Source organism: Anastrepha obliqua, chromosome 1 (genome assembly GCF_027943255.1).
Source record: "Anastrepha obliqua isolate idAnaObli1 chromosome 1, idAnaObli1_1.0, whole genome shotgun sequence".
Classification (NCBI taxonomy): Eukaryota; Metazoa; Arthropoda; class Insecta; order Diptera; family Tephritidae; genus Anastrepha; species Anastrepha obliqua.
Window position 1 is genome coordinate 145,041,904 of NC_072892.1, and position 18,811 is coordinate 145,060,714.

The 18,811-nt window shown below is 41.0% G+C and overlaps 2 protein-coding genes across 2 annotated transcripts in view; both read left to right on the top strand.

The window, feature by feature from the left end:
* The first annotated feature begins 2,128 nt into the window (after positions 1–2,128).
* LOC129237617 (piggyBac transposable element-derived protein 3-like) lies at positions 2,129–15,510 on the top strand. The gene is made up of 6 exons (XM_054872474.1): positions 2,129–2,598; positions 2,945–3,159; positions 11,541–12,011; positions 12,072–12,296; positions 12,350–12,886; positions 15,341–15,510. Exons 1-6 carry the CDS (start codon positions 2,129–2,131, stop codon positions 15,508–15,510), a joined length of 2,088 nt encoding a protein of 695 aa, XP_054728449.1.
* A 1,695-nt stretch (positions 15,511–17,205) lies between these two features.
* The window catches only part of LOC129237623 (tigger transposable element-derived protein 6-like), a 123,257-nt gene continuing 121,651 nt past the window's right edge, over positions 17,206–18,811 (top strand). The window contains exons 1-2 of the mRNA XM_054872487.1: positions 17,206–17,352; positions 17,395–17,468. Of these exons, the coding sequence (XP_054728462.1) occupies positions 17,206–17,352; positions 17,395–17,468 (221 nt within the window). The remainder of the gene's footprint in view (positions 17,353–17,394; positions 17,469–18,811) is intronic.

Below are 18,811 nucleotides of genomic sequence, written 5' to 3' on the forward strand. Positions count from 1 at the left end.
TGCACCAAATTTCGTTCATATAAGCAATGTAAAATCGAATGCCATCAAAGTTACTTCAGGTGTACCTTAAGGTAGACCCCTCGCTTGGCTATTGTTCTTAAGGGGTTAGAGGTAATCAGAATTTTCAAAAAATTTGATTTTTGCATTTTCTTAAAGTATAATATCTTAAAAATAGTGTGTGGAAATTTGAAGTGAATCCGACAAATACTTTTCGAGCTATTCAACAATTAACAAAGTTCGCAAAACTTTAAATATATTTTTCTTTTTATAAATGGTATTCGAGACGTTTTTTGACATCGCGTTGTCTGATGTATTCAGATCACAGTATCTAGTGCAGAGGAAGCATGTGACTGGATGATACTTCAAGAGCGCTTAACAAGATTGGAAGCTTAGTGTGATGCTTAGAGTAAATTCCAGCACTTGTTCTCCAGTAGACGCAAAGTTGCGACTGATTTCGAGTATTACAAGTTGGGCACTACCATCCTCAAAAAAATGTATGAAAAGAAAGACTTAGGGGTAAAATTTACATCGAAAACATCGTTTGCGAAACATATAAACTTTATCACCGCCAAGTTTAGATCTGTGCTCGGCTTTGTGGTAAGGAACTCAAAGGAGTTGTAGGATCTTTCAACGCTGAAGAATTTGTAGCTTTCTCTTGTTAGCTCAAACCTCGGATATTGCTGCATCACCTGGGATCCAATCTATGTTAGTTTGAATGCTGGGGTGTAGAGCAGATCGCCTCCGCGTGGTGCACCCTGGATAGCGCAAAATGATCTGCGGCCTGAACGGCCTAACAACCTGAACGGTGACGACCCTTGCTTTCGTCTTTGGACTTTCTTTCTGTACGATTTGGAATCCTTTGAACCTGTGCCGGTGGTTGCGGCATTCTGCCACCTGAGTATGTTAGGGTGAAACTTAACAGAAACGGCTGGTGGGCTAATGCCGTGACCGCCCCCGTCCCGTTAAAACCCTGGCAGGCCTCGGAGTACGTTCCAAACCCGTCGCCATTGGGTTGGCGGTGTAGGTGCGGTTGAGAGGACTCCCGTCTTTGCGTCCGGTCTGGCTCTGAACGCATGCCTCATGAGGGCATGCGTCAACCCTCGCATGGCCTCCCTGCCGTGGCATAGACAACCATGAGACCTCTAAGGGACGACTACACTTCTACGGGCTTTGGATAGCGGCTCCGAGTGGGGACCCTATTAACATAAAACATGAACAACACAAAACAAACAAAACAAACAACAAAAACTTCAGATGGTAGCGGGAACTCGGAACCGAGTCCTAAAACCATCTCTCGCAGGATAGGAGGGGCGAAATCGCCCCCTCGTAAACTCTCCCGGGGTCTTACCCTGAGGGCTGAAGTTCCCAGTGGCGGGAAAATGTCGGAAGCGACTAGTAGAGTAGGGGGGGACCCTGAGGGGAAGTCGGAACCGACTTCCAGCAAGAACGTGGGGGTCACAAGCGGGAACCCGCTTATGGTAGGTAGGAGGCCGCAGGCGGAACCGGCTGCGTCTCCTAATTTAGCAGTACTGGATGGGATGGCCAGTACCAGCAAGGGGTCCTCCATTAGTTTTCCGGGGGCTTCGGGGTTGTCTCTTCGGGGACCCCCTGTTAAGCCTAAACGGCAGAGAGGGCAGAGCAAGCGGTCCTTCTCCGACCTCCGTCTAGCGTCCAAAATCTTGGAGCGCTACGGCGACCAAAGTGCTTCTCAGATATCTGAGAAACATTTTCAGACGCTTGAGTGGGCCAGGAAGGTTCTACGGGGGGCGGAAGAGGACAGAGAAAAGGGAGCGAGTGCGCCACAAGTGGATTCGGGGGCAAAAAGGCAGCGATCCCAGGAGGAGGATGTTTCCCTCGAAAAGAGACCCAGGACTGATGGCGGCATGCCCAAATCATTTAGCGAAGTCGCTAAACAGGCAGGCCACATCACTCTTGGAGTCATGGACAGTGCTAGGGAGGACGGCGCCATTTCCAGGGAGGAATGGAAGAGAGTAGCGTCCGCCATCTCCGCTGTCTTCATGAGGGTAGTAAGGGAAAACCCTGGACCCCCCCCCCCTGCTGTGAAAGCGCCGGATGGCACTACGGCACGTTTAAGAGAATTGTCTGCGCTGACGAACGGTCAGCTACTATGTACAGGGCGGCAGTGGCCTTGGTGGGAGAGGTATGGAAGGGAGCTAAGCTGAAAGCGGTGGACAAAAAGGATCTACCTATGCGTCCGCGAGCACGTGTCTGGCTCCCTTCCGAACCCTCTACCTCAGAGGAAATGGAGGAAATCCTCCGGTACTGCAACCCGAAACTCCCCACGCACAACTGGAAGGTGGTTATGGTGGAGAAGACCGAGAGATCATATCGGCGAGCGCTGATTCTGCTGAATGCAGAGTCTCTCGGCCCTCTTGCTGAAACAAAGGGGGTTATCAGCTATGGTTTCGAAAAGGTAGTCCTTAGGGTCTACCAAAGCGATACCAGAGCGGATGCCTCTGCTCATCCGGAGGTGCGGGAGGAAGAAGGGCCCACAGTTGAGGAAGCTCCTGTGGACATGGAGATAGACTCCGTCACGTCGGAGGCTGACAGTGTTGGTGACGCTCCCTCACGACCAGGGTCCGTTATCAGCATAGGGTCATTCTTCGACAGGGCGGAGGAGGAGAGGCTTCTGGCCTCGGAATGTGAGGACACCGACCTTGGGATGTTGGAGAGGATTATCGAAGATGATTATTCTTCAGATAAATCTTCAGCATTCTAAGGCGGCGTCCGCCAATCTACTGCTCCACCTTGAACAAGGTGGAGTTGATATAGTTCTGATCCAGGAACCGTGGCTGAGCAGCAGCGGCATTTCTGGACTCAGGACGAAAAGATACAAACTGATGGCGTACAGCGGGTTAGGTAAACCAAGATCTTGTATGCTCATCAGGAAGGAACTTAATGCATTTATCTTGCCTAATTTTAGCAATGAAGACATTGTGACTGTGAGCCTAGAGGGCCCTGCGGGGAAGCTATGGCTGATGTCGGCATATATGGCGCATGAGGACGAGGTGGAGCCACCTCCAATGATGCTGAGGGAAGCCCTGGCTGAAGCGAGACGCAGGAAAACCGGCGTAATTGTAGGGACGGATGCTAACTCCCACCATACCTGTTGGGGAAGTTCCAACATAAATGCAAGAGGTGAGTCACTTTTTGATTTTATTTTAAACGAAGACTTGTTTATTTGCAACAGGGGTAAGGACCCCACTTTCATTACCGCAACCAGGGAGGAGGTGCTGGATCTTACTCTGGCCTCCTCTTCACTGTTAAACCGAATTTTCGATTGGAGGGTGCTTAACACTCACTCCTTCTCGGATCACAGGTATATTCAATTCTCTCTCACTGAAACTCGTCCAAAAAGACTCTCCTACAGGAATCTGAGGAGAACGGACTGGGATATCTACGGCAGGAATCTGCTGAACCTTCTCCCCGAAGCACCCAGGGAAAATTTAGATCTCTCGGAAAGAGCGATCGATGATCTGGTGGAGATCTTCACCTCAGCTTGTAATAAGGCTCTTGAAAGCTCCTGTCCACTTAGAACGCTCCCTAAGAAGGAGAAACCACCTTGGTGGACAGCAGAGCTCTCTGAGCTTAGGGCCTCGTGCAGACGCCTCTTTAATAGGGCTAAAAGAATCAAGTCTCCCTCAGGATGGGAACTGTATAAAGTAGGACTTGGAATCTACAAGTCCGAAATTAGGAAGGCCAAGAGGGACTCTTGGAGGAACTTCTGTGGAAGCGTGGAGGGCTGTCATGAGTCTTCAAGATTCAGACGAATACTCACGAGGAGCTCGGCTCCCTTGGGATACCTGAGGGATGAATCGGGACGTTGGGCGATGAGCGGCGAGGAATCACTAAAAATGCTTCTCGACGCTCATTTTCCAACGAATCCGGTATCTAGCAGCACCAGCTCGGGAAGTACACCAATCGGTCTTCAGAACCGGGGCTGGCTGCTGGATGAGCACCGCTTGGCCTGGGCCATTGGCTCCTTCGGGCCCTTCAAGTCACCTGGTCCTGATGGCATCATACCTGCCCAACTGCAGAAATCTGTAGTGGTGTCATGCCGCTGGCTGACCCCCATCTATGCGAGCTGCATAGCCAGGGGCCATATACCGGGATCTTGGAGGGCTGTGAGGGTTGTGTTTATACCCAAGGCTGGCAAGAGCTCGCATGTCTCCCCAAAGGATTTTAGGCCAATCAGTCTCTCATCTTTCTTGCTGAAAACCCTTGAGAGGTTGATTGACCTACACATAAGAAGCGGAATTCCTCGGGGGCGTTTGTCGCACGCCCAACATGCATACTGTAAAGGCAGATCAGTGGAATCTGCTCTGCACACAATTGTTAAAGATATTGAGGAGTCTCTATATCAGAAAGAACTCGCAGTCGGCGCCTTCCTCGACATTGAGGGGGCTTTTAACAACGTTCTCCCGGAGGCAATCATTAAAGCTCTGGATAGACTGGGGGTCGGAGCCGATCTCTCCAGGTTTTTCTACAGAATGCTCAGCGACAGAACGGTCGTGGCAGAGTGGGGCGGCGTCTCTCTCCGCCGGCAGGTGAGCAGAGGCACGCCGCAAGGCGGGGCCCTCTCACCATTCCTCTGGATCATTGTTATCAATGACTTGCTGGAGGAGCTGGTGAGGAGGGGCTGTAGGGTGATTACCTACGCGGATGACGTGGCATTAATTGTTAGAGGAAAGTTTATAGATACCCTGTACGATTTAGTGCAGGGATATCTGAACGTAGTTGTTCGATGGGCAGCAGATTGCGGCTTATCGGTGAATCCTCTTAAGACGGAGCTCGTCCTATTTACGAGGAAATATAAAATACCCAGAGCTCAACTCCCCTCGATGGGGGGCGCTCCACTGGTGCTTTCTGACAAGGTGAAGTACCTAGGTCTAATCCTTGACAGCAAGCTGACGTGGAAGCCCAACATTGAGGAGAGAGTAAGGAAGGCAACAATCGCCTTGTATGGGTGCAAAGGCGCAATTGGCAAAAGGTGGGGCCTTTCGCCCAGAGTTGTATTCTGGCTCTACAACACCATAATAAAGCCAATTTTGTTATATGGAGTCACTGTCTGGTGGAACTCACTGGAGAGGACGACATCAGTCAAAAAGCTAGAGAGAGTCCAGAGGTCCGCTCTCATTGGGATCAGTGGGGCGCTTCGAACTACTCCTACTCTGGCGCTTAATGTAATGTTAAATGTCGTACCTATAGACATCGCAGGCAGAATTGCCGCTGCTCGTACCGCAATCAGACTGAGGGGCTTGGGCTATAAGCTCAACCTCACATATGGGCACTCAAGCATCCTCAGAAACTTTGAGTTCATCCCCTCGTCGACGGACCAGTGTGTGCCTTCGCTAAGTCCAAGCGGAACTTTCTCCACCTATACTCCACCAAGGGAGGAGTGGAGCGGGGGCAACACCTGGGGACAGGGCATCGTTAACCTGTTCACGGATGGCTCGAAGTTGGATGGCAGGGTTGGAGGAGGAGTATTCTGCAAAGAGCTCCCCATCAAACTCAAATTCAGGCTACCGGATCACTGTAGTGTGTTCCAAGCAGAGGTGGCCGCAATTAAAGAAGCAGCTGACTGGCTACTTACTTGCGTAATAACTGCAAAAAAGGTAAATATTTACTCCGATAGCCAAGCGGCCATCAGGGCTCTAGGCTCTATTATGGTGCACTCGAAGCTGGTCAGGGAATGCCTGGTCTCACTCTCGATTGCATCAGAATTCTTCGACATTAAGATAATTTGGGTACCTGGTCACAGTGACATTGAAGGAAACTGCGAAGCCGACGAGCTGGCCAGACAGGGGACCTGTGAGGCAATGTGTCCGCGAAAGGAGAGAATCGGGATCCCCCTGACAACCTGCGCTCTACTCCTGGAAGGATGGGCTATGCACCAACTCAGCGAACGCTGGGCAAGTACACGAACGTGTAGGGTCGCGAAGTCCTTCTGGCCACGTTTAGATAGGAGGCGCTCGAGGGATATCCTGGGGATGACAAAATGTCATCTCTCAAATTTCGTGGGCATCATCACGGGGCACTGTCCGCGAGGTACCCATGCCGTGAGACTCGGAATTACTTCGAGTCCTTTTTGCGTCAGCTGTATGGAGGATGAGGTGGAATCATCTCAGCACCTGCTCCTAAGCTGCCCAGCCTTCGCAGGACTAAGATTCAAATACCTTGGTTCTCACTTCTTCTCTGCGCCTGCTGATATAGCAGGCGTTGATAACAAAAATCTGATGAACTACATCAGCAGCATAATGAGGTTAACACAACCGCGGACTAGTCACCGTTCGTAGTCCACAAGCACTCACCACTCCCCATCCCTTCCCTTCCTCCCCCCCTCCTTGTCCTTCAATGGTATCATAAAGGACGAACCAAACTATTTCGTCCAAGTGGGCCCTATTGGGCAACCATTACAACCTAACCTAACCTAACCTAGTTTGAATGCTTTATTTGCTATTTGGTACTCACAAGTGCCTTTTCGCTATGCTTTCTGTTGTATTTGGTATTTGACTCTGTCAGCAAAGGCCGTGCCTGTGCATGCGAAGGCTGTGCCACTGCGTACGCATCAATCGTCGAAAGTTAGTTCGAATTCTGAGCCCATTTCATTTAGATGTTTATACCAAAAAAATGATTTTTCATATCACAATTTATGCGCGAGTTTGCTTTCTTTAAATTCATATAAAGTTTTAAAAATATATTTCATGTAAAATGTAAAAAAGCGACTTTCTTCAGCCGCGGTTTCCAGCAATATTGCATAGTTTGGCGTGAAGTCTGCTGTACTTAGGACCTTTTTTATGATGTATCTTTGCAATTTGACGACCTCATCCGATAATGTATAACCCCGCACTTGAACAGCACAAGATTGTATGGATCTACAAACAGCTTGATAAAGTTTCCATATACATATTTCCATTTTGAGCGATACTGACGGCTTAGCAAGAAAATCCTTCAAGGTGCAATTAATGCTTGCCTTGGCTGCGTTGTTTCTGGCTTCCAAATGTTTTCTGAATGTCATTTTTGGCGATATTCTGCCACCACCCTTACATCTTCGTCATTGTACCACCAGTTTTCTAAGTGATATCCAGTCGGCTTTTCTAAGCATAAAATTTTAACTTCCAGATTCCATTCCGTGCAAGATTTTTCTAGTCTATGTACCATATCATAGCTTGCTTGATATTTGGATTACCTGTTAGTACAATATCGGCCGCGCAGAGTAGTAGTCTTATATTAATGCTTTAAGCCATTAGACTAGTTCCCAAATAATCAGAACGAGGTCGTTCAGGTACAGCGTAAATAAGAATTCTGGCCATCCTTGATTCACTCCTGAGCTAGTCTCAGAATTACTTGACACTTCTTGTCCTGTTCACACAGCCGTTTTTAGTTTTGGTATATATTTTCTATAAAATTAACGAGTTTATGCAGCAAACGTAGTTTATGCAGCAAACGTTTTCTAGGGGCTCTGTCAAAAGCCTCTATGAAATCCACAAAGTAGGCGTACCCTTTTTTGTTTTCCTTGAATTTTGAGGAAAGTTCTTGTGTTGTTTAACGTACGCCAAATTATAAATAATATATTTTTGCACAATTGAAACTTTTTTTCTGAATTTTCCTGAAAACTTTTATATCCTTAATACACTCTTTAGGAGACTTCTGAGTATGCCATTTTATAGCCCAGTTGTTTCTGGTATAATGTTGTAGGCAGGCACCGTAGCCGAATCGGTTGGTGCGTGACTATCAAGCGGAGTTCGGAGAAGAATTTCCGAGAAGCACCAAATGATAGAAAAAGTGTTTTTCCTAATAGCGGTCGTTTGTCGATAGGCAATGGCCTTCTCCGAGTACACAAGGTGATGTCCAAAATAAACAAGACAGGCGTCATAAAAATGTTTTTGATGGCGCCTTCTTTTTAATGAGTTAGTGCATTGGAAACTACATCTCTAACTGACTTCCAGTGAAAACTTGGTGACATTCGGTTGAGTGGGAGCGAAGTTATTACGTCTAAAGTGTCAGTAGGTTTGTGTCATCGGTAAAAAAATGAGTTTCGAATAAAGAGCTAATATCAAGTCTTCTTTTGAAGTCGGGAAAACGTTTACCGAAACATTTGAATTGATGAAAAAAGTTTATAGCGATGATTATCTACCTCGTGCCAAAGTTCATTAGTGGTTTACACGTTTCAGAGTTGGTTGTGAGGACATAAATGACAATGAACATACGGGCCGTCCGAAATCAGTAATCATCTAAAGTTCCATCGAAATTGTTCGTAAATTTAGAAAAAATGAACCGAAATTGTTGTTGAAATTCATGGAATCGGAGTTGAATATCTCCAAAACATCGATTTATCGCATTTTAACTGATCATTTGGGTTTACGAACAAAATCGCTTTTGGAGCAGTCAAAAATCAGGTCGATGCTTATTTGTTTTTACGATTCCGAGGGAATAGTTCACAAGGAGTTCATGCCAATGGGCCAAACCGTCCATGCAATTTTCTATTTTGAAGCTTGTTGAAGTTTTTAAGCGTTTGTTGAATTGCATTCGTTGAATTCATCTTGAATACCGCGAATGGCGCTTATTGCATGATTATGCACCATTTCATCGATCCACTCTTGTGGCCGATTTTTTTACATCGCATTTCGACCATCAATCACTCACCGTATTCGCCTGATACGGCTCGCTGTGACTTGTATGTATTCATAAAATCACATTTCGCTATGAAAGGAAAACGTTTTGCGTCCGTAGGGGGTATCCAAAAGGCTGGTACCGACATCCTGAAGGACATTCCATATTCCGGTCAATGACTTGAAATTCTCTTTCGAAAGGCTTTTAGATCGCGCAAAATAGTATATCGAGGCCAGAGGGGACTATTTTAAATAAATAAGCTCGAAGTTTTCAGAAAAAAGCTCCTGTCTTTTCTATTTTAGTTCAGTGTGGTTTATTTTGGGCTTCACCTTGTATTTCTGCATTAAAAAGCTTTTTTTGTGGGCGAAGCCATACATTTGGTTCCATATAAGGAATGCTCCATTTTTTTTTTTTTTTAAGGAATCAATACACAAGACCACCTGCAAAAACCAATGTGATTTTTCAGCCACTTCAACTTTGCATTTTGTTATGCCACAATTGAAGTTTGAAACTTTGAATTTTAAAGTTTTTGTTGTAGTTTAACCCTTAGAGTAGGGAGTCTATTTTGTAACATAAAGGACGGAGTGGGCTCACTAAATCCCCGTACACAAAAATTGTTTTGTTTTGTTTATAAGTTGGCATATTAATATGATATTACAAAGAGTGTTGGTTAATTAAAACATGATTATTTAGATAAATTTACAGCATTTATTTTTAATAAACAAATAAAATACTTTGCACTTTCAAACATTTCATGTTTTGACATAAAATAAACTTCTTATTATAATTAATAATTAAAATAAGGAACACAAACTCAATTTTACTTCTTTCAACAATAAAAAATACAAAAAAATTAATATAATAATTCATTGCATCAGCTCCATCTCCATCCTTATCACCAAATTCTTTATTCAGTGTCACTAGAGTCCATAATATGTTGTAGACAAGCGATTTTCTTCAGTCCTATGTTCATCACAAACAAAGTTAGAGCATGTGGCACACTTCCATTTAGACTTTTTATCTTTATTTCTAGGACACAGAAAGCAACGACCACATTTTATTCCATCCTTTGTTATGAGATTTTCACATTTTTTCTTCAATTTCACCTGCAACAAAGCGCGTCGTAAGGTTGGAACGGTTTCAGTTTCTTTTAGCAAACGTTGTCTTAGGTTTGGTTCAGCTAATTTTTGACCAAGATTTAATATAAAGATCTTTTTTCGTTGCTGAGTTAGAAAGTTTCCATTCAGGGTTCTTCTCATAAATAAATATTCTAAATGGCCAATGTGCTGTTCATCTGCCACATGAGCATTCTCTTATAAGTTTGTCACTATTGTCTACCGCTCCTTTAGTTCGATTATAGTCCATAGTTATAATTGGCTTGAAATGAACTTCATTAGAGCAGTATTGCCTACATTCTGGTAAGACAGAGGACGTACCATCTGGTTCTTTTTAGGAATATATGATACCATAGATATGGTCTTTGGGAAAGAAAATATCAAAGAATACTCTTTCCGATTTTTTGATAACTTCAATTCCTTGGGTGTGTTCGTTTTGTTTTTTTCTGACAGTACCCAAGAGCGTCGTATTTTTTGTAAGAAGAGCTCCTTCTGTCGCCAAATCATAAGTTGTGAAAAAATTACCAGTAGTTATGCCCATGCCAGATCCAAACAAAGGCTCAGCGAGTTCTTTAAGAGCCCGTGCAACTTGATTTTTTTCTACATTTCCACCAGGAAGCTTTCCCGTATACACCTGCCGATTGTACAAATATGACGTTTTCACATCAGCGGCAGTCTAAATTTGTATACCATAACTTCCAGGTTTTGATTTTATGTATTGTCGAAATAGACATTTTCCGCGAAATGGTACCAATTGTTCATCAATGGCTATCGCACCAAAAGGATTGAATGACTTTCGGCAATTGTCTACAAAAGAATCCCAGATTTCCCTTATGGCAGCTAACTTGTTAGTCTCTTTTCGAGAGTCTCTGGTAGCTTTATCATCAAATCTTATATACTCAAACAATGCAATAAATCTATCATGAGGCATGAATGCAGTCAATATATAATATTACTGCGAATGGATTCGTCCTAACTCCACATTTCTTTCACATTTTTTCTTCCATAATGTAGCGCTTCAGCTGTTATAAGTACTCCGAGAAAGTTCACCTTCAGTTATTACTTTCCAGTTTTAGTTTTGCCTCTGGGGATATTTTTCATTGTACTTATCAAATACTATTTCGGCTTCTCCGTTAGTATGAAGACAGATTTTCTGTTTCATCATTGGTGTTATAAGATGATTGAATACATCATCAATTTCGGTTGTAATACTTATCCCTTTAATGTCAAATGTTGCTTATAGGCAACGTTATATATTTCTACGCGTAGTTTCTATAGTTGTTGTTATTTTTGCTAACGGTTTTTTTTACAGTAGCTAATGTGTGTGGACATTTTCTTGAGAATTTATATTTAGAACAGCTTAACCCTTTCGACCCCAATGTTGCCTGTGAGCAACTTCGGCAGTTTAACAGCTTACGGAAAGCGTTCGTTTTGTTTTTGTCTGTTCGTTATAAATGATAACGGTACTTTTATGTATCTACTCAAAATATGAGCAAAAAAAATATCAGTTGTAGATCATTTAGCGAAGTTATGTTGAATAAACAGCAAGTGCAGCGCAGAAAATATTGTTGTGAAATTCAAAAGAGTTTTTAAAGTGAGTGATTAACTTTTATAATAATGAAAAAAATTAAAAAGTTTATATGCCATGTTTTTTAGCAAGGATTTAGCTTTCTGAAACTGAATTTAAATTTGATTAGTTAAAAATATTAACCAGGTGAGTAATTTTTAAAGTTGCAATGTTGCCTGTGGGCAACCTTGGGCCATTGAAGTAATAAATATTTTTGTACTTAGTTATGAGACCGAAAGAGAAAGGATTGTCAGATGACGACATTGAGAGGATTGTTAACTTTGATTGGGATGCCTCTTCTGACGACGAAAGTGATGACGAGATGGATGACATTTCTGCAGTGCTAGAGAAGAATTTGGAAGGGATCGTGCAAAGAGGGGAAACTATAGAGATTGACCTTCTCGAAAATATGATTGCAGAAGAATGTGAGCCGAAATCTTGTGTGGCTAATAATTGCTTTGAAAAAGTTGACCCCAAGACACTAAAGTGGGAAAAAAGGCCATTTGCACCTTTGGAGACCAGTTGGGAAGAAAATACTTTGAAGGTCGACGATGTGATGATGCCAGTAGAATATTTCTGCACTTTTTTTAGTAGCCAAGTTTTTGATTTGATCACACAACAAACAGATTTATATGCGCTGCAAGAACACGGCATTGAGCTCAAATGCACTGTTGAAGATATTAAACGCTATATTGGTATTTTGTTGTACATGGGTGTTTTAAAATTGCCTCAACTCAAAATGGCATGATCAAAAGATTTAAATCTTACCGCTATAACAGATTCAATGCCGCGCGGAAAGTTTGAAAAAATAAAACAATGTTTACATTTCAACGATAACACTAAACAATCCAAAAAAGGCGATTTGAACTATGACAAGTTGTACAAAATACGTCCTTTACTAGACAGTCTCAAAGAAAATTTTGGAAAGCTACCCCAGGAAGAACATCAAAGCATTGATGAACAAATCATTGCGTTCAAAGGTATACATTCATAAACGTCATAATGAACATTTTAGTTTAAATTTTTGTTACAGGTCGATCGTCATTTAAACAATACAACCCTGCTAAGCCTCATAAGTGGGGTCTGAAAATGTTTACGCGTGCTGGAACCTCTGGATTAGTGTACGACTTTACGTTGTATGTTGGTGAAGGTACCTGTCCTGCTTATGGATTGGGCCTATCTTCGGATATAGTTTTATATTTGGCTAAAGGTCTTCCTAAGGACAAACATTTTAAGCTTTATTTCGATAATTGGTTTACGTCAGTAAGCCTTCTGATCTCGTTGAAAGAAATGGGCATATTTGCAACAGGAACTGTACGTAAAAACCGCATAAGCAATTGCCAACTACTTTCAGATGCTGAGTTAAAAAAGCGTGGAAGGGGATCTTTCGATATGAAATGTGAAACCAACAATAATATTGCATGCGTCAAGTGGTTTGACAATAAGCCAGTTCAAATTATATCTTCGTGTGAAAGCAATGAACCTGTTGGTATATGCAAACGTTGGAATCCAAAGGAAAAAGCTTATATTGATGTTGCAAGACCTGCGATTGTTGCTTCTTACAATAAGGGTATGGGAGGAGTAGATTTGGCTGACATGCTCATGGAGCTCTACAAGGTCAACCACCGTTCAAATAAGTGGTACATACGAATCTTCTATTGGTGCCTCGGAACATCCGTAACAAACGCATGGCTATTGTATAGAAAGCATTTAAACTTGATAAACCCGAGACAAAAGCATATTCCTCTAATAAAATTTCAACTAGAAATTGCTCATGAGTTGCTTACTGCCACTACTTCGCTCGGAAAAAGGAAAGGCAGACCATCGAATGTTGAAAAAGCTACCTCGATAGTATCCCTGAGCTCCCCATCAAGCAGCGTATCTTCCCAACAGTCCAAAAAGTACAGGTTCCAACCGAATCCTTCAGTCTCACAGCGTTACGATAAAATGGAACATTGGGTAGTCTTTAGTCAAAAGGGACGTTGCAGATTGTGCAAGACAGGAACCCCAATGTCCAAATGCCTTAAATGCAAAGTCCACCTTTGCTGTAATAACAATAAAAACTGTTTTTTGTCATATCATACCTAATTTTTCAAAATAAATAAAAATCATTAAAAGTTGTTCGAAAGGAAAAATTTGTTTATTTTGTATACCACCATTGCCCAAAGTTGCTCACAAGCAACTTTCGGTAGCGCTCAAACCGTGGGGCGTGACGACTCAAAATTTTGGGCAACTGCTTCTTAAACAAATACAAAAGGATTAAAATTAAAAAAAAAATTTTCGTTCCACAGGAAAAAAGTTGGGGTCGAAAGGGTTAATAGGGGTTCATTTGCGAGCTAGTTGAAGTGGTGTGCTGACGTGTGCAAAAAAAGTGAAAATAATCGTTCTATAAAAATTCAAATAAAAACGTAATACGTAAGATTTTCTTATAAAAGGTGAATTTTATTATAAACTAGCATTACCCAGTGGGCTTCGCACCACCATGCATAAAATGTTTTTTTATATCGCAAGAAATTTTTCATATTAAGTTTTCTTTATAGAACTCGTAAAATGTTTAAACAGTTGAATTAGTTGATTTTTTCATTCAACATACTTTCTAAAGATGTCACAATAGCCTTTTCTGTACTTTTTTAAAATTTGATTGTGGTGGTCACCTATATACAGGTAAGGTGAAAGAGCCGATATAAAAACTTGTAATTAAACTTTGATTCTTTAATTTCCATTTCAAGTTTTTACGCTAAATAAATTATGCTAAAATAAATTAAGTTAAAAATGTTTTTTCAGTTCCTCCTGGAGCATTCAATTTTTTATTATATTTTCGTCCAAAATGACTTGCAATTCAATAAAAAATGTATTGCTAAAAAGATTTGATTTGTGAACACAATAACGTACAAAATAAAATGAAATAATTTTTATTTTTATTTCGGAAAAAGAAAAGCAACGTTTAATTTAATACAATTGTATACACAACATTTTTTGTTTTATTTTGTGGTGCATAAATAAACACATTTTTTGGCGCTCCACCTCTCGAACATGTAACGTACAGTTGACCGTGCGAAAAGCAAGCTTCCTCTAAATTAACTCCAGACACCTGGAACGTTTGCCCTTGGGCTTTGTTTACGGTCATACCAAAAGATAGCCGAACAGGAAATTGAAGACGTTTAAATTCGAATGGCATGTCCGTTGGTATTAATGGGATGCGCGGTATTGGTACAATTTCACCTTTTGCTTTGCCAGTGACAATTGTTGCTTGAATTAAATTTGGCATCAATTTCTTCACTGAAAGTCTCGTCCCATTACAAAGTTTCGGTGCATTAAGATTTTGGAGAAGTATAATCAATGAACCAACTTTCAAATTCAAATTATGCGGTGGCATGCCTGGTGGTTCCAAAGAATTTAAAAATTCGACCGGATAATTGACTGCTTTTTCATTATTCATAGCAGTAGCAATGGAGTTATACGTTACCGAATCACCTGGCAATTTTTCCTGGATGTGGAAATTGATTTCATTGAGATTGATATTTTTTGGTGCTAAAATTGCACGTTCTCGTAACCAATCATGGTTATTGTAATTTTGAACAATATTTGGGAAAACGCGATCAATGAGTTCTTGTTTTGATGATACAATTATGCAAAAATTATTCGGTAACATGATAAACACATTGATCACTTGCAATTTTTCCATCGCCAATCTTCAGCAATTGCTTTGAAAACTTACGTGCTGATGAATCATTTTGAAGACGCACCCACATATTGGTCGTCAACGAAAGCCTTTGTACGTGTGCCCACAAAAATTAACTTTTCAAACATGCACTAATTTCATCAGCTGGTGTTGATCTCGGAATAACAGGCAACGTGTGACGAAAATCACCAGATAACAATATTAATGCACCGCTAAACAGCTGTTGACTCCGTCTCAAATCTTGCAATGTTCGACCTAAGGCTTCCAAAGATTTTTTATGGGCCATTGGACATTCGTTCCATAAAATAATCGATGTTTGTTGCAAGACTTTACCCATTCCAGAACTCCTTGAAATATTGCATGTTGGTGTTTCAATTGCTTGCATGTTCAATGCCAATTTCAAGGCGGAATGTGCTGTGTGGCCGCCATCAAGTAATGTAGCTGCAATACCGGAAGAAGCAAGTGCCAATGCGATTTTTCGTTCCGACCGAATCGTTGCCAATATCAATTAAATAAAAAATGTTTTTCCAGTGCCGCCAGGTGCATCCAAAAAATACAATTCACCAGTGTTGTCATTGACAGTTTGCATCACTTTGTCATATGCATCTTTTTGTTGATCATTTAATTGTGGAGTATACGTTTGTACGAACGCACGCATTTCATCACGATCGAATTGCTGTTCGCGTTGCAATTCTCGTTCAAATAAATCATGCATTGGACGATTTGGTTGAGTCAATCCTAATTGCCCTAATGCTTTATTTGCAATAGTAAGGCACAAATCTTCGATCATTATCTAGGCTTCATTATACATTTCCAATGTCAGCAGCAATGCAGGATCATTGGAACGATGTTGAAGTCGAATCAAAATGTCTTCAGCCATGAAATCTTTGTATTTATTTCACAATTCCAGTGGATTTGATGGAAAACATGTTGATATTATGATCGCAAATAACATACGAATTTGATTTGGTGGAGATGAAATTGATGTATCACGAAGCGTAGCATCCCAATGCGTATCATCTTCCAGCAAATACCTACAATTGTTGACATGCTTCGCGGTATGTGGCGCACATTTCACTATTGATAGTTTGGAATGATTGCGGTCCATGTACGTTTACCAACAAAAGTCGCAAGTAAAAACATTCAATATTAGCTGGACTAACTGTATAAATGCGTCCCAAAGCATCTGTTCGAAAAATACCTGGATAACCATCAACAAATGTGCCTTGTTTGCGACGTTGAAATTTTTTTGTTGATGCATTCCATGTGAAATAGTGTGGCACTTCTGAATATAGCAAAGTCCTGGCAAATTCATCCGTTTCACATAACTGGAAATAAGCTGTCAGTGTAGTTGCTCGTGGCTCTACTGCTCTTTGTTCGGCATTTGCAGCAGTGAAGTAAACACGTTGCCCGTTTTCAAGATGAACTGCCAAATGGACAACAACCGGATGTCTGTCATGAATTGGAAACGATAAAATACGCCATACAGCTTCATTCGTACTAATATAGCGCCCCATTTGATACTGCAAAATTTCATCATGACTATTTTTAGGAGCCACTCTAAAAACAGCCATATCGCTGCCCTTATTCACATGCTTGCAAATATATTTGATTGATTTTACAAAATTGCAATATTCTACATTTATGTGAGCGTTGAACATTTTTGACAGTATCGGTGAGTACGGAACTATCCACCGGTTATCGATTTCAACGTCTGGATTTTGAAGTTTAATTACAGTTGATTTACCTTGTCTTCAGTTGATCGTCGACGATACTGTGGATATCCATCATCTCCTGTAATTGTTTCAGCAATCAATTGTTTTGGAAAATGTTTCGGCTGTGTATTTGTTGTTGTTTTTCCCATACAGGCATTTCTATGAGAGGAAACTATTACTCACATAAAATGTCATAACTCAGGAACGGCTGCTCCGATTTCAATCAAACTTCACACAAATCTCCTCCTAAAAGATAGAAAAGAACTCTAAAATTTTTGTGTCAATCGGTTCGACGGTTCTTGAGTTATAAGATTACCAAGGAAATGTAACTTCTTTTTATATATATAGATAAATGGTAAGAAAATCAAATAAAGTTTACAAAACTAAAATAAAATTTTTTGTTTTATGTCAGGAATTTCGCGAACACAATGTTGCTTATAGGAAACATTTGGCCATAGTAGCAATAATATTTTGCATTTTATTCTTTTAGAAATGCGTCCAAAAGGTCTTACAGATCTAGAAATAAAACAGATAATAAACTTCGATAGGAATAATTCTGATGATGAAGAAGATGACAAAGAAGAAGAAGAGTTATATGATTCGAATCTGGAGAAATTCATTGAAGAAACGATGGATAAAGTAATAAAAAAAGAGGGGTAAACGTTGAAATAAATTTGATAGACGGTATTGTTGGAGAAAATGAGCATGCTGATGAAGAAGTTGAAAATGTTGCGGACACAGAAAACATCGCCGAGGTAAGTTATGAAAAAATCAATCTGGAGAAATTGAAGAAGATCAAGTTTGTCGAGAAGTCAAAGTGCCAATCAAATACTTCAATGAATTCTTCGATGATGAAATAATAAACAAGATTTGCAACGAAACAAATCTGTATTCAATGCAAACTAAAGGAGTAGAGCTAAACTGTTCGCCATTCGAAATTAGGCGATTCTTTGGTGTACTTCTTTATTTAGGCATTATACAAGTTCCAAATTTGAGAATGGCTTGTATGCCAAACTTCAGGTTAACGGCTGTTGCAGATTCTATTTCAAGAGCGCGTTTTGAGAAAATCAAAGAATCTTTCCACATAAATGATAAATCTCAATAGGCGGAGCGCGGATCAAATAATTTTGATAAACTCTATAAAATACGACCATTATTAAATAAAATGAAGGAAAAATGTAACAGAATAGACCAGGAGGAATGCCAAAGTATTGACGAACAAATGATTAAATATAAAGGACGTCACAATTTGAAACAATACCTCCCAATGAAGCCCAATAAGTGGGGCTTTAAAATGTTTACGAGAGCTGGAGTTTCAGGTATCGTATATGTTTTTACTCTCTACGTAGGAGAAGGAACATGCCCATCTTTTGGACTAGGGATATCATCAGATATAGTATTGGATTTAGCCTCAACTGTTCAATGAAATAAAAATTATAAATTGTTTTTTGATAATTGGTTCGCTTCCATAAGCCTGATGATTGCGAATTGCGATTGCGATTGGAAAAAGGTATATTAGCAGCAACAACAATAAGAAGCAACCGGATGAAAAACTGTTGCCTTACGGATGAAAAGGAACTTATGAAAGAAGGTCGTGGTTCTTATGATTTTAAATATGAAACAACATATAATTTAGTTGCTTGCCGCTGGTACGACAACAAGAGCGTTCAACTGGTATCAAACTATATAGCTGAAAATCCAGTTACAGGATGCAAACGCTGGTGTCGTAAGCAAAAAAAGTACATAAATATAGCTAGACCTGCTATTGTTGGCTGTTATAACAAGCATATGGGAGGCGTAAACTTAGCTGATATGTTGCTAGAGTTGTATAAAATCAACCACCGTTCCAAGAAATGGTATATGCGTATAGTGCACTGGTGTCTTTGCACAGCAGTAGTCAATAGATGGTTGATGTATAGAAGGGACCTAAAAAATCAAGCTTGGAAAACAAAACATATGTCATTGTTAAACTTTCAACTGATGATATCAAACTAGCTTTTACACGCATCTGATATGGAGCCAGTAAACCAACGCAAAAGAGGTCGCCCATTGGCAGCACTTTTAAGCATATACTCAGATTCATCATCACCGTCGTCTT

Excerpts from the sequence above, each read along its gene's own strand:
- LOC129237617 (XM_054872474.1), top strand. The coding sequence starts at position 2,129 with ATGTACAGGGCGGCAGTGGCCTTGGTGGGAGAGGTATGGAAGGGAGCT. Across the intron at positions 3,160-11,540 it reads TTCCAACATAAATGCAAGAG|TTATGAGACCGAAAGAGAAA; the intron begins GTGAGTCACTTT and ends TTTTGTACTTAG. Across the intron at positions 12,012-12,071 it reads AGATATTAAACGCTATATTG|ATTTAAATCTTACCGCTATA; the intron begins GTATTTTGTTGT and ends CATGATCAAAAG.